Source organism: Mustela lutreola, chromosome 6 (genome assembly GCF_030435805.1).
Source record: "Mustela lutreola isolate mMusLut2 chromosome 6, mMusLut2.pri, whole genome shotgun sequence".
NCBI lineage: Eukaryota > Metazoa > Chordata > Mammalia > Carnivora > Mustelidae > Mustela > Mustela lutreola.
This window is the reverse complement of record NC_081295.1, coordinates 56,691,995-56,716,331: the sequence shown is the minus strand read 5'-3', so window position 1 is coordinate 56,716,331 and position 24,337 is coordinate 56,691,995. Positions and strand designations below refer to the sequence as shown.

General features: G+C 37.6%; 1 protein-coding gene across 5 annotated transcripts in view; it reads left to right on the top strand.

Annotated features, from left to right (window-relative positions):
* GRM1 (glutamate metabotropic receptor 1) overlaps positions 1–24,337 on the top strand; it is a 416,711-nt gene that overhangs the window by 326,169 nt on the left and 66,205 nt on the right. For all 5 annotated transcript variants that reach the window (XM_059177317.1, XM_059177318.1, XM_059177319.1 and 2 more), the window contains exon 5: positions 22,012–22,258. In XM_059177317.1, coding sequence (XP_059033300.1) covers positions 22,012–22,258 — 247 coding nt within the window. The remainder of the gene's footprint in view (positions 1–22,011; positions 22,259–24,337) is intronic.

Genomic DNA, 24,337 nt, shown 5'->3' with positions numbered 1-24,337 from the left:
CTATGTTAGTATACTATATTTGTTATAATTAATAAAACAATAGTGACACATTACTATTAACTGAAGTCCATATTTTATTCCTATTTTCTTGCTTTTTATCCAATGTCCTTTTTTAAATTTTTTTCTATTCCAGGCTACCGCCCAATGGATACCACATTACATTTAGTCATCATGTCTTCTTAGGCTCCTCTTGGCTGTGACAGTTAAAATATGACTTTTTAAAATATGGAAATTTTGCAAAATAAGGATAGGGGAAAATCAGATAAAGTCAAAGTTGTGATTAGAGACAAAATAATACATGTTATGAGATTAGGTTCTGTGGCTAGAGATGGGGAACAAATGTGGCTTTCAACCTCAGTGTCCAAAACATATGAAAACACCAGTTGCTTATGATATTTCATAGAAATGGAACTCTTCCTGGTATAGTCCTGAGAGAACTTTCTCTTGGGGTCATAATTAAGACTTTTTAATATCCTAAACATCTTCCTTAACATTATGTTTATGGAAAATTTAAATATGTCTTATTAAGGCTATTTCCTATATTATTATTATTATTATTATTATTTTTTTTTTATTATCTTAAAGGTGGGCCAAGTCATGATGACTAAATGCATTTTAGGTGTCTGAGGAGTAGGGTCAATGCAGTACAGTTATCTAAACTCATTGTGGGATTGATCACTTACCCTAAACAGCTCTTCCTACACGGCTTTTTCCAAGGATTCCAAGGAGAATCAGATAAATCAGTAGAGGTAATATTGATGATTTCAGTTTGGATCCTTCTCACCCACCTCACCCCAGACTTTCCCTCATCATCTTCGTTGATGCAAGACAAACAAAAGACTTTAAACATGGGTACTTGAAAAGAACTCTCCATGGGGGTGATTTAGAATAGGAAGACTAAAGTTCAGGTTGGTGAAACTATGAGGGCTGAGTTTTGAGACAGGTGTTCCAGGCACCTCACAGATTGAGGGATAGCTGCCTGCTCTGTCTTTCCTTGCTTTACACTGCATTTGTTCTAGCTCAGGGGCAGCTGTTCATAAAAATGAATTATATTTTCTTTGGCTACATTGTGTACAGTGCAGGATTGCAAAGTTTGAAGGTATCTTTTCTATGCAATTATAATATGCCAGATGAGATTTTCTGTAATCACAATTACTTATATTCTTTAGATTTAACATTTCTCTGTGGGGAGTATTGCTAATTAAAGTACTGCTACAATTAAAATAGAAGTGTGACCTACTGTCCTTAAGCTTCTTCAAAATATCACATACATCCCTAACTCCTACTCTGGCCTAGTTCTGTACACAAGGTTTAGTAGATCCTTATTTGATTTCTGACGTTATTCCTTGATATGTGTGACTATGGAAAAATTTTCTAACATTTTGAAGTCTCATCCATAACATGGGAAGTGTATACCAGTGTTAAAGGGCAAAGATTTAAATTAAATGAAATAAATTATGTGATGCTCTTATACAAATATTTAGGTAGTATTACTGTCTTAATGATGTTATCTATCTATGATATATACATACATATATATATTTTTAAAGAATTTATTTATTTATTTGACAGAGAGAGACACAGCGAGAGAGGGAACAACAAGCAGGGAAGCAGCAGAGGGAGAGGGAGATGCGGGTTTCCTGCTGAGCAGGGAATCCGATGCGGGGCTCCATCCCAGGAACCTGGGATCATGACCTGAGCCGAAGGCAGACACTTAATGACTGATCCACCCAGGCGCCCCCATAAATATATTTAAAAACATTTATTTATCTATACATGATATATGATGTCCAGCTTATATATCATAATTTTTAAATCATTGTGCCCTTTTCATGTTTGTCAAAGGTTTAGCTGGTATTTCTTTCTGCTCTTTTAAATTCTCCAACTTCCTTGCTGTCAGATATATTCACAAGCTTCCAGGATACTCAGCTTAGGGGAATTTTACTGTTTTTGAGAAGTTGGGAATTTTATCCCAGCCTTTTATTTGATTCCTTACCTGAGGAGAAAGAATCCCATGACTCAAAGAAGGATACTAGCTTCAACCTGAGTGACCGTTCATCTCTAGTAGGTCAGGTGAGGTTAGTGATGTGGGGCTGACTAACCTGTCCATCTGTTGGTATATACCATGTAGGTGGACCCTTTCAATCCCACCTTCCCTGACCTTGGACAATCACTTACCTGCTCATCTTTGAATTCTCCCTAGAGAGTCTCTGTGTTTCTTACTGGGATTGTCAAACTTCCCTCTAAGTCATAGTTTTCTTAAAAGTTATAAATGTAAGATATACTTTTACATTCCCTCCCTCGCTAGGCACAATGACAAGATGAGTGTGTAATACAGTGAGTTGAATGAATGGATGAGTGATGAGATTGGGCTTCACTCAGAGATTCCCCGGCTCAAATGTCTTATTGTCTGAAAACTCCTATTACCTATTATACCATCAGTGCTTTCTTGGTTGGACGCATGTGACTATCTTGAATGCCACCTTATGTTTCATAGTGGAGGGCAGGGCCCTAAGGAATTAGCTCACACATTTTGTGGAGGACTGGGGCCCAGAGCAGTCAGGGTTCTGTGATATCCTTTTTTCTTGACTAAGGTAGGGTATAGAGGAGAGAGGGCATCATGAAAACATTGATAAGAGTTTGGGGACCTCAGATGAAGTGATCAGAGGTATACAGACACAGAGAGAGGCCCCCAAAGTGAATATTCTCAGACTTTTAAACATAACTTTAAATGATTTCTCTACAAGTTATTTCTCAAATTTTCCAAGTGTTCATTCTGACCAACCTACCATATCAATGTCAAGCAAGCTTTTTATTAGCTTCAGGGGTAAAAACAGTGCAAAACTATTTAAACTACAAAGCTGGTTTACCAAATTGTGCAACAGGAAGTTTCTTCAATGAAGGGATGGGTGTGTGGTCATGACTACGCAACTGAGGAGTGCTGTGCCTCCCTTCAAATCCACTGATTAGGAAGGAAAATTTCGAACACTCATGGTGGATTGGTTTTCACTTTTCCTGTGAAAAGAACCTTTTTCATTGTCTTAGATACAATCATTTTATTTAGTTTGGGGAATAACTCAAGAGACAGAGAACTTTCCAGAGAAAATCCGTGTCCTTCTTTTGTTTTTGATGACTTTTTCTTTTTTCTTAATTCAGACTTCTTTTTTAGAGCAGATTTAGGTTCACGGCAAAATTGAGAGGAGGTACACAGATTTCTCCATATACTTCCTGCCTCCACATACATTGCCTGCCCCATTATCAACACCTCCATCACAGTGGTAACATTTCTTATAATTGATAAATCTATACTGACCCATTATTATCACTCAAAGTCCATAGTTTACATTAGGACTCACTCTTGGTGTTGTACATTATATGGGTTTGGACAAGTGTATAAAGACATATACCACTATTATGATATTATACAGAGTATTTTCACTGCCCTCAAAATCCTCTGTGTTCTGCCTATTCATCAGTCCACACTCCTCCCAGCCCTTGAAAACCACTGGTCTTTTTACTGATTCCCTAGGAATACATCTGACACTCTCATCATCTTATCAAATTTGTTTTCACTTTTTTTTAGATTTTAAAAAATTTTATTTTTGCCTGTGCATGAGCTTCAGCAGGGGGAGGAGAGAAAGAAGTAGCTCTTAATGTTATTTTCCTTTCTTTTTTTTATATTAGGATATTAAAGAGATAAATTAATGTCATCTGTCTGATAAGTTTTAAACAAGGCTTTAAAGACCACTTGAAACCTCCTAGTGCTGGAGCTAAATGTTAAAGCTGCTAGAATTAAACAAGTTACCAGGAATTAAAGAACGAAAAAAAAAAAAAAAAGACAAAAATTGAGAGGCAAAATAACCTTCAATGCAGCAACCTCTTAGAGAGTTCTAGTCAATACAAAACTACCTGATTCAAGTTGCAGCTATTAAAGTCAACCCAGAAGCAAAGTGTGGGAAAATATGAGAATACACACCTGATGTTCTTCATGGAAAATTCTCTGTTAGGGACAAGCCTTATAACCACTGAGTTTGTTGTTTTTGTTTGGTAATGGCTATTAAATATTTATTATATATTTTCAGAATTATGTTGGTGTCCCCAGTACAAATTTTTTAAGCCATGGTTGTCTAGTGGATGTGTTATTGTTAAGCATTGAGACTGTAATTGCTCTTGAATTTCTTTGGGATTGATATTTCTTTGGGATCGGTATTTAGGGCGATCATATAACTTATTGTCCAAATTGGGCCACTTTCAGCAGTGAAGTAATGATTTTGGAAGCACAGTTGTAAAGAAGACAGACTGGTCAAACACTGATGTTTCTTGAGTCACATTGGTCTCTAACTATATCTGTTTACTGATATTATTTTGGGTAATACATATACATGTATTACTCATACAAATACATATAACATGAAATACATGTACTTTGTATACATACATACATAAATGTACAATAATCAGTAGACTACTGTCTACTGATTTTACATTTATCTAATGTTAGTACTAGCTACTAGTTTTTGGATTGTTTAAAGAATATTCAAATAATGAGTTCATGATAATCTTGCCAAGTAGACATGAATCTCACCATTTACAAGTGAGAAAAGAGCAGTGGTATCTAAATGCCCTCCTGATCCTTGTTCTCTCTGTTACTCTCAGTGGCAGTGTGGGTGCAGATACAGAAATCTACAGAAGCAGCACTTTTCTGGTGACTGACAAGAGGGCATCCTACTATGGGCCAGAATTATTGTCCAGTTGTTTTGGGGCTTCTCCTTAGGATCCTTCCAGATGAGCACAGCTGTCTTTCTGAGTAGAAGTACTGGCACCCAACCTTTTAGCACCAAACAATGACAAAGCTCATCCGGTCAGTATTCATCATACAGCCAGCCAGAAAGCTAGGCACTCGTTTTCAGGAAATATTTGTGATTCACACGCCTTTCCAGCTTGTGCTTTAGTATAAATCTGAAGCGAGCACATGCACTTCCCTACCCTGCAGGTCTGCTGGGTCTGCACATGAAGGGGGCGCCACCATCAGGAAGAACTCTCTCTCCAGCTACCGCCCCAGCTCAGTGTGAACTGGCATTTGGGAAGGTGCAACATAGAAAATCATCTGGCCTTTACAGGGCCACTTTCTTTGCCATAGCAACTGTCTCAGATAATGTTGCAAGGATCTATCACTGAACAAACAGAGTATGTTACAGGTGTTTCTGTCCCCCCCTCTAAATCCTATGTTTTCATGAACAGTGAATAGAGAATTCAAACTAATAATATTGTCACTTGGTGGGAAGGTGAAAACACTGTGGTTCCCTGAGCTTTAGTACCTTTTCATAACCCTAGTCGCAGAGTTTTTAGTGAGAAAGGGATTTTATGATCCAGTGTTCTTTGGTGCGTTAACTGTTACAGACCACGAGGGTATCATTAAATCATTACCTTTTCTAATAGAATAAATAGAATCAAATAATTGTAGTTGACTATGTTTATTTACCTTCAAAAGAATACCTGCCTAACTACTGCAGATCCAACAGAGTGGATTGTGAAAATAGCTACCTTGATTCTAAGCAGTAATCTTGTTCTGACTGCTAAAGAACAACACGGACTACAAATAGCTGCCTGAGTGAGGCAGTGCACAAGGCCTCCATGGGGGTGGGAAGTGACTGCGTACCTTCTGAAAACAGGAAATTCATGGTGGTTGGAGGGAAGGGTTGGCGATTTTATCTGCTGCCAGTGAGGTTGGCTATTCTGCAGAGTGGTAGAGCAGAAAGAACTCTGGACCAGACCTGGGACCCAGACACAGTGCTGCTATAATGTGTCAACAGTGCATTTCCAACAAGCCAGGGAACTTTGATAAGGATCTAGACCTCCTTGGGTCTTAGTCTCCTAATTAAAAAAGAAAAAAAAAATACAAGTGGGTCAGATTATCTTTCTGAAGATCTCTTGCCCCTCCAAGGTTTCTATGCTTTGCTTTTTCATTTCTACATTTACTAGTACTTGGCAAAGCCATTCACATAGATTATCTTTCTACTGTTTATGTAACTCTATGAGATAGGTTCTATGATCACCGTTTTTCACATGTGAAGACTAAAGTTAAGTCACAATTGGGGGCTTCTTTCACTTCAGTTAATTCCTCTTGTTCTTCTTTCCCTTCAGTTAATGCTTCCATCGAAGAGACTTCTAATTAAGAAGCACCTCAGCTCTTTTGGCTTACTTAATAGGAAAAGATGAGTGATTCATCTTAAAAAACTGGGCATGCTCAGCTCCACCCCTTGCTCTCTTGTCTTGGAGGCAATAGCTTGACATTCCTCAAAGGTTCTGGTTGGTTCTGAGGCCTTGGGCAAGTGTGGGCTGTCTTTGTGTAGCCTTGTCAGTAGGCCTGACAGATGAATCTTTAGTTCTAAGATCAAGTAATGAAAAGTCTATCCTGGTCACATATCTAATCTATGTCCTTAATCCAGTGTGGTTATCTTTTTTTCAGTTAGTTAGGGTTTTTGTTTGTTTGTTTGTTTGGGGTTTTTTTGTTGATGTCGTTATTGTTAAATTGAAAAAAAATTTTAGTTTTCCTGGTTGGCTCAGTCAGTGGAGCATGCAACTCTTGATCTCAGGGTCATAGTTTGAAGTCCATGTTCAGTGTGGAGATGACTTAAAAATAAAATCTTTAAAAAAATTAATTGAAGTAGAACTCACATATGGTAAAGTGCAGAAATCTTTATTGTATAGATCAATAAATGTTTACATAAGTACATACCCATGTAACTCCTGCCCATATCATGATTTAGAACATGTCCAGAGGCTTTCACTTATTTAGAGCATCCTAAATTCATTCCAGCAATGTTTCATAGTTTTTCAGTGGGCAGAATGTAGGTATTTGATTTTTATTATGCTGCAACAATTGATATATCTGAAAAAAAAATTAAGTTATTTGTTGCTAGTATATAGAAGCACTCTTGATAGTTGTATTTTGGCTCACAAGTTTGCTAAATTAATTAATTAATTCCAATTTTTAATAAATTCTTTTGAGTTTTCCACATATAGAGTCACCTTAATAATAAAACATATTTTATCCTCATCTGTTTGACCCCTGGGTCTGCTTCTTAGCTGCATCAGTTTTGGGAAAGGAGTACATTATCTGTCCCACTGAAATCCCAGGGGTCTTGAACTTTTTCTGAGGTTTTAATAATGTCCCAGTTTGAATTTCCAAAGTGAAAGGATAAAGCATATAGATTGAGAGAATGTTGAACTGTAATAGAGTACTTTTGATGATGATTGCTCTATTTCATTAGAGAAACCCCACCACTATGCATAACTCTAGTTATGTTACCTTTTCAAATTTAGACCCTCAGCATTAACTTCAAACTAAAAAGAAACAAAACAGCATTCTTCTATCTCATCATAAAACAAGGATGTATTTTGGGAAACAATGGTAAACATAACTGCCCCAGAGAAAATATTCTGATTTCTTGGCATTTATAACTCTGCACTACCTCTCTTTCTGAAAGTGTTATATACTCAGTATATCATTTGATAAAATCTCAGTTCAAATCAAAATAGAAAGGGCTGTATTATTTTATATTGTTAAGATAATAAATTTCATATTCCTCTAAATGACCCAAATATTAGATTAACTGAAGGAAGATTAATCAGATCATTTTAAAAATAATGAACTCAAAAGATGAAAGTGCCCTTAGTTTTTCTCGAAAACTTGGACTGTTAAATTTTCTTTATAGTTTTCTAGGGAGAATTTGTGTTGAGATTCACAACTGTCTAGACTTGTCCATGCTCAAGCCTAGGATCTATGAATTTTTGTTTACTCTGACTCTGTATTTTCCTTTTTCCCTGTAAAGTTTTCTCTGTTCACACTACAGAATAATATGACCTCTCATTATTTTCTGCATAGTTTATTAAAATGTAAATTAACTCCTGTGTCGAATAGAAGAAAGGAGCGTTCATTTAACAGAGGATGTGTTATTATCACTGTTACTATTAGTTGAGTTTCTATTGCTTAAACCCACCTGATTTTAACATATGTGAGCAGTACAGACATTTTTCTAAATACACCATCACAGTCTATTGTTAAGAGAGAAATTCTCCACTTACATGACACGTGAACAGCAGGCTCCCTGCAAATTGATGATGATATATGGTAAGCGTCAATTCCCTGAAAATACAATGTACTTTAGGTAATTCATTCAAAAAATTATAGTGTATGTGAAAAACAAGTAAGGACAATTACTGCTGTGTTTTAATGATGCGGAGGATCAGTCAGTGACATTCCTTTGAACCAGAAGGGTAGTTCAGAGAAAACAAAGGCAGCTCGCTATGTGTCTTTGCCTTGATTATTGATCTGGCACAAAACGCTGTCATGAAATTATAAACCACTCCCCCTGGAGTAACTAATCTTTGTAGGTCTGCAGTAAGCATTTGGCAGGTAATCATAGAGATAAAGTATGTTACAGAGAGTTGGCTGCTTTAACCACGGCGGGAAGTTAAAGTGGTGTTAAAATTCATCAGGCACCAACTCTCTTCTCAACAACCTTCTGGGTCAGAATTCTTGCATATTCCTCTGGGCCTCTATCAAAGTCTAAGAAAGCATATCTATGCACATAGCCCCACTTCTAATTATTTGTGGGTGATAGGAAACATGCTTTCTTTTACATATGTAAAAGAGTTCCATGATTTAATGTTATTATGGTCCATTTTGAGTTCCTGTCAATGGTTTATCCCTTATAAAGTACCTCTAGTTTTATGTTGCTGTGTTTGGACTGAGCTAATGGGTTAGACTGGATTTTGCAGAAATACAAGAGCTATTTGTAAATATTCTATTCATCTCTGACCTATTTAATTTGTATTTAACATAGTATTTTCTGGTTGGCAATATAGAGTCTTATTCATTACAAAAACAATATCATAGAATTATATGGCATTGGCATCTTAATTCCACTTTCATAATTGACTTCTTATTAATACAGTTAATATCTATAACTTGACAAAATACCATACATAAAAAAGTATACCTTGAGGCATATTAGAGAATTTCATATCCTTCAGCCTTTTCCTTAGAATTCATGTGCCAAGTGGTAAACTAGAAGCCTAGACTAGAAGCCTCTAATGTTCTAAACAGAATCTGGGGTTTAAATATTAGGTCATAAGGTTTACTACCATGCCTGTACCACCTAAGAATGAGATATACTATGGATTTTAATTTAGGGTTCATCTTCCTGGGTCACTATAAATTGATATTTTATGTTGATATTTTAAGTAGCCAATAGCCCAAGTAGATCACAATACTATCTGTCCCAATGTTGCAACTATTGGGATTTCTTGAGTGGCATATTGCCTTTTATGCAGGGTCTCCCAACAGCATTTCTTGAAAGAATCAAATTCTTATTTTCTAAGGCCCCAATAAGAACTCATGGCTAGTGAGACTTTGGCCAATCAATATGTGTCACAGAAACTGAAAGAGTACTTTTTAAGATTAATGTCAAGTGCATATAGGAAAAGAATTCTTAGCAGAATCTGTTGATAAAACAAATATAGGGTGCAGACTTTATGCAAATGTGCTTGGATGTCAACTATTCTCCTCAACTTGTAAAGCACATATTTATAGAAATAAGAATGCTCAGTATAGAGGATTAGTCTTACAGTTTTATAGGACTCAGTAGTCCCATAAGAAGGACTTCCTTGAGAGGTCACAGGGCTGATCTGAATCTATTAAAATTGTATTCAGAAATGAAACATAAGCAATATACTCTAGTTGGCCAAATTATTTCTCATGGAGCATGGGTTAACAATTCTGAAATAACTGTACATGCACCAAGGTTGAACAAATAAATAAGTGCATGGTAGATGGTAGAAGCCAAGTTTGCCACAGTTGGAGTAGGAAGTTACAGACAAGCAAAGGGGGAAAACTGGAATAGACCATGTGGTAATGGAATCGAGTTGGAGGCTTTACACGAATTCAAGTTTAGCAGTTTTTATTTATCAATTTATCAATACTGATAAATATCTGTATTTATCAATACATATATTGATAAGCTAACATAGAAATAATTATATGTGTATATATTTAAATGTGGACTGGTATACATATATTTCCCAACTCAGTGGGCTGAAGCAATAATACCCAGATAGTATACCCAGTGTCCAGGTCTTGGTTTCTAATACCATTCTCCAATAAAAAGGATTAGGATTCCTTTGTAGAAATAAACAGTTGTAGGGCTGGGGCAGGAAATGCCAAGATGAGCCTAGAGCATCCTGCAGTGCCAGAAAGTAAGGAAGTGCTTAAAAAACAAAACAAGTTATATGTTAAAGGGACGCTAGACTCAACTGAAAGACTATCAAAGCCCAAAGAGCTTTCCTAAAGCTGAACAATTTAAGCAACAAAATAAGCAATATAATATTGAATTATAACCCAGAGTTTAAAATATACTCACAAGTCCATGTTTATATACATAAATTATATATATATATATATAAATTATATTATAAGTTATATATATAAATTATATACATATATAAATAAATTATATATATTAAGTTAAAAAAATAAATGGGGAAGAAGAGATAAATCTATACAGAAGAATTCCCAAAATACTATGCCCTGCTCTCAAGAAGGTGGAGAAAAATTTCCCATCCGCTAGGTGTGGGATACACTTAGTGACTTTCTTTCAAAGAGCACAACATTAAAAGGGTATAAAAAGAGAAACCTGGTAAATACTATCTTAGCCAGGTGATCAGTGTTAATATCATCAGTAATGTGTCAATGTGTTCATATGTTAATATTAATATGTTGTACTGAGAAAGACACTTCACCTCTGTGGTCTTTCTCCCAAAACCTACAATCCCAGTCTGACTATGAGAAATACATCTGCCAAACTCAACTTTAGGAACTTTCTACAAAATTTCTGACCAGAAGTTCTAAAAACTGTCAAGGTCGTCAGAAATAAGGGAAATTCAAGAGTTGTCACAACTGAGAGGTGCCTAAGGAGACAATATAAATGAATGAAATGTGATATCCTGAATGAAATCCTGGAACAGAAAAAGGAGAACTGATGAAATATGAAAAAAAATACAGAGTTCAGCTAATACTAATGTACCAATCTTGGCTTATTAATTGTGGCAAATGTAACACAGCAATATGAAATATTCACAACAGGAGAAACTGGGTACAGAGTACATAAGAAGTCCCTGATAAAAATGTGCAAATTTTCTTTAAAACTTCTCTAAAATACAAACTTTGTTTTTTAAAAAATGTGCAAGAATTACATCAAACCTGGCCCAGCATCACATACAGAGACAACATGATCAAATGCTTGCTACGTGACAGGAATTTAATTAGATGCTTTACATGTATTATCCATCTTACCATGACTCATGAAATCAGTGATATTACTCTATCTGGCTTACTCACAGAAAAATCCAGGAACTAGTGGGTTGAATGACTTGTCCAAGATCACACAGCTGGATAGTGGTGGTAACTCGACTGACACCCAGCTGGTGTGACTCCAGAGTTCTCATTCTTAAGTATTATGTCTCTCTGTCTCTCACTTAGCTGTAATCCAATAGTGATATTTTACTCAGCAGGTTCATGGAAAGATGTGTATTTGCCACCACAGGAATAAATGTTTGTGTGTGCAAAATAAAATATGCCCTTGCTTATAGATTATATAATCTTATTATAAAGAGGACTTCCACACATTTCATCGCATTGTGAGGTCACCATAGTTCATTTCACATGGAAGGTGTAGATATACCGGCAAAATATTTTGCATGTCTCTTTCATATAGATGTTCCATTCATTACTACATAGGGAAAGTTAAAAAGCAACAGACAAAATTTTTTGGAAAGAAAAACATCACTAAGAATCAATATACTAGATTCTATGACACTCAGACTGACCTAGTCACAAGAAACTATGAACTGATTTACTAAGGTTTTATCTGTGTTCCCAGACTACTCCAAGGTCAATCCTTCTGGGCACAATTGTTTGTGTGCTTAGCTGGGAGTGTACCTTAGTTCCTGGGGAAATAATCATGGAGATTAACTTAAAAATCTAATTAAATAAGAGCCCTTGAGGCAGGCATATAGTCTTGGTTGGTAATAACAGTTTGGCAGTCACAGGATAAGAACAAACTTAGAGGAGGCTCTTAATATACCACAAGGAACTCTCATGTAGCATATATGTGCCTGTCTGTCACTGTCGTTAACCTGGACTGCTAACCTAAATTATTAGGGTTAGGTCTTTGCAAACTGACCTTGCTCAATCTCATCAAATCACACTCATCAAAAAATGCATTTGAGGACCATATGGAATTTAGCATCGCTGGGCCAATATTTCTGTTGACTGTGGGACTTTTTAAGTGTTTTATGGGAATTTTGCTTTCTAGGATGCCAGGTGTTACACCATTTTTGGATGATGCCTTGATCATGGGATTCAGTTCTACTGAAGTAATTGGGCAATGTATCAAGATTTTTCCCTCATGGCTTCTATTTATTTTTAGATGAGGGTATATGAGACAAGCACAAATGTGTTCAACATGGTGCTCTGTCTCCACCTATTTCTTGTTCATTGTACCCAAAGTAGACTTTTTCTCTAGTGAAATAAAGCTAATTATTTTTCATTAGGACTTGGAATTTAGATGAGGTACAAGTGCCTGACTACCCCTTAATGTATCTGATTCTCAAAAAGATAGAAACAAGTATCCACCTCTAGAGAGAAGGAAGAACACAGAAACCTTGACATCCACTGAGGTTCAAAATTGAGACAGCAGATAAAATGGGCAGGGTTAGTCATAACCAAGGCTAGATTGAAGGAATGAAGGTTAGATAACTGAAACTCATCATAAAGGTAGGACAAGTCTAAGCTGATATACAAGATTTATACCAAAGCCTGTGTAATTTGAGGATAATCCTAGCTTCAGGTGTAAAATTGAGTGATAGTAGAACTCTTTCTGACCGTGTGTGTGTGTGTGTGTGCACATGTGTGCGTACTTGCACATGCTTGGGGTTAAATAGATACATTTGTGCATTCAAAGTACTGTACTGTCTTGAAGCCTGATATGCTGCAGCATTCTTCAAATGAACATAAAAAAGGCGAAGCCTCCTTCTGATTAACACAAGGCATGCTGAGTCGTCACAGTACTCTGGATGAGTTTAGAAACATGGCATTAGTCCCTCTTCGCTGATTTCTTTGATAACTAGAAACAAAAAGGCAATGGTGGGGATGAATTCCACCCTTAACTAGGGATGAGAAAGTCAATGTAGAGGGGCACCTGAAGGTTCAGAAGGTTAAACATCTGACTCTTAATTTTAGCTTAGGTCATGAACTCAGGGCCCTGAGATCAGGTCCTTCCTCAGGCTCTGTTCTGGGCATGGAGCCTGGTTAAGATCTGCTCTCTCAACCTCTGCCCCTCCATGCTGTACTCCTTCTTTCTTTCTCTCCGTCTTTCTTAAATAAATAAATAAAAATCCAATATAGAGATTAGTTTGCTGAGAAATGAGCATTGGAACCAAAGCTTATATATTCATCCTGTATATGTTCAGAAATATTTGGGAAGGATAAAGCAGGGAAGAGATTAAGCAGCATGACACGGTCACATTGATCAAATATGACAGCTGCTTCTAGTGGGGAGGTCAATAGGAAACCTATTAAAAGCCTCTTCTCAAGAATATTTGGCATTGATATTTCAGTTGTGCCCCCTCAAAGTTCACAGAACTTATATGTGAAGGCAGCAATGATTTCGCTTTCCTCCATAACTGCTGAATCAGAATTACCAGATATGTCTGCAACTGCTTATATAGACTAGAACAGCATAAAAATACACTGGTGTATTTTTTCAAGTTATATTAGTCTAGGGGAAAATTCTTGTTTTGTGTACCAAGGGATACTGTGGTTTATTGGTGAATTTCCATTGCCCCTGGCTTCCTTGAATGTGATAAAGATACAAGTTTTAGAAGCTCAGATTAGCTTGTATACAAAGAGTAAGGATAGCTGGGGGCCATTGTGTTGCCAGAAATGCACGGCAACATATCCCCTATTTCTACTGCCAATTGAAAAGTCACCAACATATTGTCAGAATAGACCCTACCTGCAGTAGAAACACACTTTACCTGTTTCCATGCAGTAATAAGAGTTATTTAGACAGTTGTCTTCTATATTATCTCAATGTTTCTCATAGTGAATGACTGACAGCTCAGGAGAAGGATTATGACCTAACTGAGGCTTGACTATTATTGATGGTGACTAGAATACACTTGAGGACATTCAAAAGGAAACCTAATGTGATGACTATAAGCTATTACTTGAGAAGACTGAATATAACCCAATATAGATGAAGTGTCTGTTTAATACATTAGTCAAATTAGAAGTACTTAACATCTGTAGAAATAAAATTGTGTATAAATGGGAAAAATGAAGGTTGGGAAGTTCAGGCAATTATTTCAGTCTGAAGCAGTAAGTGAGAAAGTGTTTCAAATCTCTTAAAAGATAGAACCAAAGTTCTGTTCCATTTTAAGCTTGTGAACTGAGGATTGTAGGAGGAGAGCTGTTCAAGGCTCATATCCACCCAATTATCTGAGGGAAGGAAGATGTTAGTACCTGGAATAATAGGAATTTATAATATCTTTTAAAAAATAAAATTTTAATGATAATGCAAGCTTATATATTTATTTAACAGAATAAGAATTTCATACCGTAGTGACTACATTCTCAGTTTGAAAATCACTCAGCCGTCCATGGTACGCATTCCATATGCATTACATATGTTGGACTCCGTGCTGTTTGTATATTTTAAAGAGTCAAATTTTGTGTGACTCAACTCTAAGGATGAGAATTTAGAAAAGGAATCAATCACTGTAAAATTCTAGGCAGGCTTCATGCAGGAGATTGGATACAGACTGCTGTTAAGCAGGTGTAAGACACTGAGTAAAGAAAGAAAGAAGAGGAGGCTTCCTGCATAGCAATATTGACAGAGGTACAAATACACGGTATGGAGGAAACAGTAAAAACCCAAGCCTTGGGGCGCCTGGGTGGCTCAGTGGGTTAAAGCTCCTGCCTTCGGCTCAGGTCATGGTCCCAGGATGCTCAGCAGGGAGCCTGCTTCCTCCTCTCTCTCTGCCTGCTTCTCTGCCTACTTGTGATCTCCGTCTGTCAAGTAAATAAATAAATAAATAAAATATTACAAAAAAAAAAGCCCAAGCCTTTATAATAACCTGGCTAATAAAGATACCAATAATACTAGTTACCATTTATTGAACTTTAAATAGCCAGTCAGAGAGTTTTAGACAAAGTAATAAGCCAAAGGGAGTCCCGGCAGGCTTTCAGTACAGAAGGCTCAGGCTTCTTTCTGGCACCTTCACTCCTTCTTAGGCCTTATTTTCTAGATGGTTGCCTAGCCCTCCGTGACTGTTTTCAACAGGCATAAGCTCAGGGTCTTATTCTAACTCAGTGACACTCATGAGGTCCTGAGGAAGATAGGTGAACTTAGACTTACCATAGAAGCTGCTAGGGAAGGTATTCAGACAGGTATTGGACTGAGCAAATGATAAAGCCAAGAGCTCAAGAATAGGAGGAATAAAGAAGATTCTTGTTGAGTTGAGGGATGTAGCAGATACTATTTCCCAGAACACCTTTCCCAGCCAGAATACTCATAGCCCTGATATGCTGATAACAACTCCCAGCTAAATCCTTCTATGGAGAATTGCTCTCACACAACCTGGAAATTCCTCACCAGGAAGGCTGCACCTCCCTCACCACTTCTGTCCCCCAGAGGCTCTTGGCAAAATGACTGACTGACTCTAAAGTTCAAAAACTGGTTCTCTTGCTAATTCTGTGGTCAATCTGTATTCCAGAGCATACTTGTGGGATCTTTTCTCCAGCTGAGAAATAGCTAGCTTATTACCCAGCCTTATCCTGATTCCCTCCCTTTCTTCCTCATGAGAACACAACTCAATAAATCAGTAGCAAAAGAATCTTTGCCTTAGGTTTTACTTCTCGGGAACTCAAGCTAGATAAGATTTGTGGCCTGGAATCTACTACACCCTAGTTAATAGATTCAAGATTCTATAAACCTTTCCAACTTTTCCACTCCACATCAGATTTGATTGTGAGGCACTTTTCTCAACTACTATCAGCATTGGACCCTTTCAAGGTATCTGCTAAAATGAAAATTCCTGGGCTGTATCATAAATCTACTAAAAAAGCATCACCATTGTTGAGGCTCAGAGTACCCTGGGAGAGTCTCACACACTTTAAAGATTAATAGTGATATTCCAGGGCTTGGAGTAATAAGAAGTTTATTGATGAAAATCAAGTAGGTGGGGGCAAATGGACCACAGGAGTTGGGCACCAGGCTGAAGCAGAAGTTGAGGGTTGAATGCATAGTGATCACAATGTAATACAAATAAGAGGAAACTTAGTAGTGAAAGCAACTTTCCCAGAGAGGGATTCAGAACTTAGATATATCTACCAGGGAATTATGTTTTATGTATTTTTCTGTCACTTCCTTGACCCTTAAGATTCCGCCTTATAAAGTAGAGATAGTGAGACCTTCTACCTAACAACTTACATGCATGTCATGGAGATAGACCAAAACAATGTCCTAGGTGCTTTAAACCAGTTGGAAGAAAGGACATTACATAAATACAAATTTTAACACCATTGGTAACTTCCTGGCTGAGTTTCAAAACCACAGTCAAGTTTTGAAACCTCATAATATTCATGAAGCTATAATGAAGTTCAAGAGGCTTCAGATTTAATCTTCAAAATGTCAGTCAATGAAAGGGAAGGCAGATAGTACCTACAAGAATAAGTCTGCATAATGAATAAGTTTCTCATTAAATTTTGGTTGAATTTCTAAGAGAAAAACATTTCAAATGAAGAAAAATTCTGTATACAGGAATTCAAGAAAGAATGAGGGACGGTCATATATCACCAGGACCATGTAATAGTCTTGGGCTAAGAGAAAATACAGTTGTCAAAACAAAGGCTTCAAGCTTATGGTGATTTATTAGTGGGAAGCCATGAAACCATTGCACACTAATAGCATGTGAAGATGTGGGCAATGACACATTGGTGCTTTCTAGCATACAAAACCACTGCAGTACAGCATACCCTCTTTCCTTAGGACTGTTCCACATCCAGCCAGATATAAGCTGGTGGGAAGCATGTATGAGAGAGAATAGCAGATTTTCATTCTGGTCTTAGCTTATTTATGTTGATTCTTATTTAATGCATCTGTAACTCAGTAACAAATTCTGGCTTTGAAATCTCCATATATACTCAGGAAAAAATAGGGCCAGCTTTCTAGACATCGTTTGAGAAAATTTACATGACATTTGGCGTTGCGTGGCTATGTATAGGTAGTCAATGTTTCTGGGTCCAGCTTCATCAGCTTACAAAATAATTTGGATTCTAATTATGCCCAGATGTTTATATTACAGATAATCCATAGGTGGAGAACAGGGCCACTCAGTTATAGATGGCTGTTGCTGGCATTTAGCAAAGAGGACTAAAGAGTCCAACTTTCTGGTCACTGGTTTTCACCTTCTCGTTTCCCAAACCTCACACAAGTAATTAGGGTCAGATGTACCTGTGCATTTCACTTATTTACTTCTGTTCATTCTTGTTAGAAATCCTAATTAGCAGTGAAATGGTTGAAGGAGAAGTGAGCCAAAGAGAGGAAGAGAAAAATCAGTCTGAAGAACTAAAATTTTAAAACAAGAACGGGTGATCTGAGCATTGGAACCAAAGACACAATGTGTCTTTCTAGACTGTGTGTGTGTGTGTGTATGTGTGTGTGTCTTTCTAGACTTGAAGGAAATAAATACTGGAAAGGTAAAGAATGAATCCGTGATTATTTTCTTGAACTCGGTTAAAAAAAATATGACCAGTAATAAAACATGGATACAAGAATTAGCTCCTCAGGATTTAGGCTTTTGTCTTTGGATTCTTCAGATTCATTCACAGCCATTGCAGCCATTGTTTGCACCCATATGAGGATGAGTTTAACTCCCTTCTGGGGAGCAATACATCCTCAATGACAGCACGGGTCCTCGTCAGGAAACCAGAGTCTCTCCTACCAGCTGAATTCTACCCATGACACCAGAAGATTTAGCATCTATGTTTGCCCACATTATCAAGAAATGTAGTACAATCTATTTCTAATTCCTTTCCTGACCATTGTCCCAAATAATGTATAGAGAAAAATATTAAGGTTTAGTGAAGCATGGCTGTCAATGAGAAACCTTTTTTTTTTTTTTTTCTCCCTATTTGGTAATCTAGAAAATAGATCCTATAACTGAGAACTGTAACAGGGATGGGGAGAAACACTTGTCACTCATATCAAGTGAGAATCCACAATAAGTAAGCACATATTCGAGGCATATCAGTGTCTGTTAAATGCCAGGAGCTACTCCTCTGAGAGATCACATTCCAAGCCTATTAGATGGCAGGGGTAACCAAGATCATTCAAATGAAATAAAAAAATGTTTTTTTAGAAGACAATATGCTCTGAAAATAGATAAAAAGTAATAGCTTTTAACTTTTTGTGGTAAGCACAATGGCCCCCTGCAGGTGTCAAAATCTCTGCAACCTTTGAATGTTATGTTACATGGCAAAGATACTTTGCAGAGATAATTAAGGTTAAAGGCCCTTAAAAATAAGGGGATTTTTTCTGGATTATCCAGATGACCCAATCTAAACCACATGAGTTTAGATGCAGAAAAATGTGGCAAAAGGATAAGTTGGAGAGATTTAAAGCATGAGAAGTACTCTACTCCTCTTTGTCAGAGTGTCCATATGGACAGTGTGAAAAAGTATGTAGAAAACTTATAGGAATAACTGCTGGCTGACAGGTAACAGAGAGACAGGGACCCCTGTACTACAGCTACAAAGAACATAATTCAGCCAACAACTTACATGAATTTGGTAAGGATTCATCTCCAGATTCTTATGAGATGCTACACGAGAGAACTGAGCCAAGCTATACTGAGCCCTCTAACCTACAGAACTATGTGATGATAAGTGGGTATTATTTTAAGCTGGTAACTGTGATCATTAGTCAAGGCTGATACACATGGTATACTAGCCTCCATCCACCTACAGAAAGTAGATAAGAGACCCCATGGAGAAGACAACTAGCTTTCATAAAATCAAGCATCACAATAAATACTGTAGTGATCTAAGGAATATTTAAGAAATGAAGAAATATTTATTTATCTGAAATGTTAACTGGACAGTGTGCTGTCTCCACTCTACTTCTGTGATCTTTTCTGATTTCCAAGTCATCAGAGACACTGAAGACCTGCTTTTCAACCAACCTGCTGACTTTAAGGCCATCCTTCAAAGGCAGTTGTTGCCCAGACTTTATTTTTTTACTCCCATCATCTCAACTAGACTATAAACTTCTTTGTGCACAAATAATCAGTCTATTAACTTTTTGTACCCCTTAGATTGGCATTATGCATTCACACAGTATTAGGGATACAATAGCACAAATAAATATCTGATAGATTTATTTATATTTAACCCCAAATAGGTGATGGATCCTGCCTTGTTACAGAATATATGTATTAAGCCCTCTTTGCTCTGGTCAAAACATCAAGACATTTTAAATAAAGCAGCATTGTAAAATAAAATAATTAATAGAGTGGAAATAATAGCAGGTTAACAATGTAGTGTTTAGATGTGGGTAAGAGATGGAAACAAATAAGAAGAAAAAATATTTTTTTAAAATCCAAGATAAAATTGAGATTTTAGGAAAACAACATAGCTATAACATATAAGGGTTGGTTATGTATGATATGAAATTTATAATGTAAAAAAGATAAGTGAGGATGCCTGTGTGGCTCATTAAGCATCTGCCTTCTGCTCAGGTCATGATACCAGGGTCCTGGGATCAAGTCTTGCACAGGCTGCTTGCTCAGCAGGGGAGCCTTTTTCTCCCTCTGCTTGTGCTCTCTCTCTGTCTCTCACACACACAAACAAATAAATAAAATCTTTTTAAAATATGTTTAAAATATAACATTTTAGGGATGACTGGGTGGTATAGTCAGTTAAGCATGTGTCTCTTGGTTTGGGCTCAGGTTGCGATCTCAAGTTTGTGAGATTAAGCCCCACGTCAGGCTCCATACTCAACTTGGAGTCTGCTTAGGATTCTCTTTCCCTCTCCTTCTGCCTCTCCCAATGATGCTCTCACTCTCTCTCTCAAATAAATAAATAAATCTTTAAAAAAATAATTTTTTAGAAATGTTATATTTCATCTTAAGCTCAACATCAAAGTCAAAGCTCTTTACCATTTCTTCCAAACACTCCTACCTTGCCTCATTTCTCTGCTACTCCGTAGCAGGAAACTTAGTGTCCAGTGGCCTACTAGGCTGGAACAAAGAGGTCAGGTGGCTGGGGGTTCAAGGACTCCCCTATTGTTCTCAGTTCCCATCAACGGCTGAACTCATGACCTTTCCCAGCTTCTAGCACCTGGAGCATACATAGCATAGATCCCTCACTATTGGTCAGGGGTGGTAGAAGGAAAGCCCCCCAAAGAGAGAAGTTATTTTCTGGAACTAGGTACAAAATCTCTGAATTATGCCAGTGATGTGTTTCAAATCTATTTTGTTTTTCAAGCCTATTATCTGTTTTCAACCAAATCCAACTGGGTTCTGAATTTCTTTTTTTTTTTTTGAAGGTCAAGCAAGCTTTATTTCACACCAAGCATCGAGAATCAACCTGACCAGCCAGGGCCATCTCTTGAAAAGAGGCAACCCCTCCCAGCCTCACAGACTAACTTTTATAGAGTAAAGGCCATGTGGTTGAGCCTGGCCACACACAGGTGGCCAATTAAATTATAATTCGCCCTATAGTAGCTATTTGAACTAGCTTATCACTCTGGTCAGAATTGGCGCCCAAAAGGCAGGGCCCACATTCTTGGGTGGTTAGGGAGGTGCTTTTCTGATTGGATGTCTCCACCTGGCTTGACTCATCCTTGTATTCTGGGCTCTGTTACCTCCCCCTGACCTGGCCTCCCCAATGTGGCGGGGGAAAGGGCCTCGGGGCCCACCAGAGTACTGTCGTGCACAATAGGGATGCTATAAAAGTTTGCTCAACTGGTCCCCATGGATGACTTCCCTAAAATCAGCAATTGCAGGCCCCCTTGTTTTATAATAATGTTACTTTTTGGCCCCTGCATTATAAATGCCCTAATGTCATTTGTATAGAAAAATTAGGGTTCTGAATTTCTTATCCATGCATAACTCCAAAAGCTTAGACTTCTGATATGGTGCTCATATCTAACTTTATACTGTTCTTGGGAAACTTGCTAGCAATTGTGAAACTTTGGTCACTGTGACTTAGGTATAAATGATTGCAGTGTTTTAAAAATTCATGGGTAAAGGTTAAAGGCTAAAATTAAATGTGTAGTATGACTTTTCCATCAAGAAACAATTTACCTGAGTTTCTAATAATCAGAAAATCTGATTCAGTTATTTGTATACTGTCAACCATATATAAGGAGAGATTCTTATTACCTAGTTTTTTTTAATCTGGTTTTTTTTTTTTTTTTTGGCCCTAGAGATCATAAAATTAGTGGAATCATCGAAAGAAAATAACAGGGTTTAGGTAATACACAAACTGAGTTATTTTAGATTGTGAATTGTCATAGAGGATATAAAAAACACTTTTTTAGTACCGTGATATAGGGAGACTTTTAATATAAGTCTCTGTGAACCAAGACAGAATGAGTTATTTTCACTGCTCCTTAAGGATTTCCTTGCAATATTTGAAAGTTCTTTATCTTTGCCTCTATGGAGTGTGTTTCATATGTTATGAAACCATTATTGAGTTCAGAAAATAAAATTGAATAAACTATTTGTAGATAGAATTAGAACTAGTTACATGTATAAGGCTAGAACAAGTGGACTTGGCTTTTCCTTCCTCTAAGACCAAATGCTGAAAAGCATTTGAGGATTAAACATGCACTCCTAGACCTCATTATCACAACCCTGTTAGCAGTCTGTTTTGTGTTGCAGGCAATGAAAGCTTAGAAGAAAACTATGTCCAGGACAGTAAGATGGGGTTTGTCATCAATGCCATCTACGCCATGGCTCATGGGCTGCAGAACATGCACCACGCCCTCTGCCCAGGCCATGTGGGCCTCTGTGATGCCATGAAGCCCATCGATGGCAGCAAACTCCTGGACTTCCTCATCAAGTCCACGTTCATCGGTGTGTCTGGAGAGGAGGTGTGGTTTGATGAGAAAGGGGATGCTCCTGGAAGGTAAAGCAGTCTTTTCTATAATGTGTTTGAATAACCATATGGTCCTCTCTGAGCTGAACAGACGGCAACTCTGGTCCCTTTGGTTTCATGGTTCCCAGGTGTTATAAGGATAGATACAACTAGAAAGGTCAAAAGATGGAGCTAATCTTAGATGGAAATTATGTTATAAAACATTGAAAACTTATTGGTGAACACCCACAATCCTGTATTCTTCCAGTGCCACCCTCTTATCCAGCTATTACCCTGATCCTTCCCTCAGAACACATGGGACCTCCTACAAGCCCAAGAAATGGAAGAAATTATACCTGAGTAGCAGGCTCCTCCCTGGCAGTTCCAGCACCAGATCAGCATCTTTCTGATTGATTGGTCCCAAGGCCATGCTGGTTGTGTAATATTTTAATAAGAGCTTAATATATGGGGCTCCTGGGTAACTCAGTTTGTTACATGTCAGCCTTTAGCTCAGGTCATGATCCTGGGGTCCTGGGAACGAGTCCCGCATTGAGTCCTGCATTGGGCTCCCTGTTCAGCAAGGAGACTGGATCTCCCTCTTCAGCCCCTCCTTCCTGCTCATGCTCTTTCTGTGTGTGTGTGTGTGTGTGTGTGTGTGTGTGTGTGTGTGTAATAAATAAAGAAATGAATCTTTAAAAAAGAGTAAAAGCTTACTATATGAAGAGAACCAAGTCCTCCTCATGTATCCTGTTTCCTCAGGCTAACTTATGTTTCTGCTAACATGTGTCTTGAAACAAAAAAGAAAAGAGTTTTCTTTCTGCTGTCAACTCTCTATGGTTTCCAAAGAATTATTCAGGAAGCAAAGAAAAATGAAACCTAACAAATATATATGTTTTTCCTCAAGTCATTTTATACATACTCTGTTCTGCAATAGCTGCTTTTATGATATGTTAGCTCACATGTGACTGATAGAGAATGATGTCAGTTTAAAGAGCAGTTGTGTTCGTTCATATGAATTTTTCTAGGCAAGGGATAATCAGAATCGTGGGAAAAGATTAAAGTCTGCTAAAGGAAAGAAAAAGGCCCTCAGCTTGGCTGCTATACAGTATGCCCACAATCTTGGTTGTTTTTTGTTGTTTTTTTTTTTTTCCCCTTCTCATAAGCCCTGTTATCTTCCAGTATATGATTTTACGGAATGAGAAATTTTAGGAAAGCATATGTTGTGTTAAAATGGAACATCAAATCATTTAATCCTCATTGCTATAGGCATATCATTATCCTCTTTTACAGATGATAAACTGAGTGTCAGAGAAACTAAGAAACTCACCTAAATTCATGCAGAGAGTCGCTGGTAGAGGCAATGCCATCTGAATCTGACGCTTATAATCTTTTTGCCACATCACGCTGCCTTTTAGCTAATCCTAAAATTAGGCAAAGATGCTGGCAGCCTGCTTAATGTCATTTCAAAGATACTGTTAGAGACTATCTGACCCTAAGTAATTCTCAACATATCTCTTCCTTCATATAAGCTTAAAGTTCTGTGTGCCGTGCTCAGACAACGTTCAGACAATAACGAATTTATCCGATTCCTTCCAGGCTGCCAGTTAGGTAGGAGGAGATGTAGATCCAAATGTGAGTGGGGTGGATTGAATAATTTAGGGCCTGGGGATGTGGAAATCTTCCAGGTGCTGGGCACTCTGGGAAACAGTACCAGCAGGAACAAATGGACCTGAGATTCAAAACACTGAGCACTCTCTCCTTCAAGCCCATGGTTGTCATCCTGGGTTCCACTGGAAACTAGGCTCCCTAAACTGTAAGATTTGGAATAGGAACCTTCCTTCATGATTCTCTAAGGCAATGTACACAGTGTGCACTCTACAGGACCAGATGCCTTTTAGACGCTCCATACATACGAGTTTCCTCCTGCTCTCTTTATTTGCAAGTTATCCAAAATATAGGCACATAGTTTTAGCTTGTTTTTCCTCCACGTGTAATTACATGTTCAAATTATGAGCTTTCCGCTGGGTTCCTTTTCAAGGATCATTTCCTCATGCTTGAAACTGGTCAGCTTAATCTGCGCTCAGCTTCTGTTTTAACCACCTCCCTCTGCTCGCATGCCCTCTCATACCA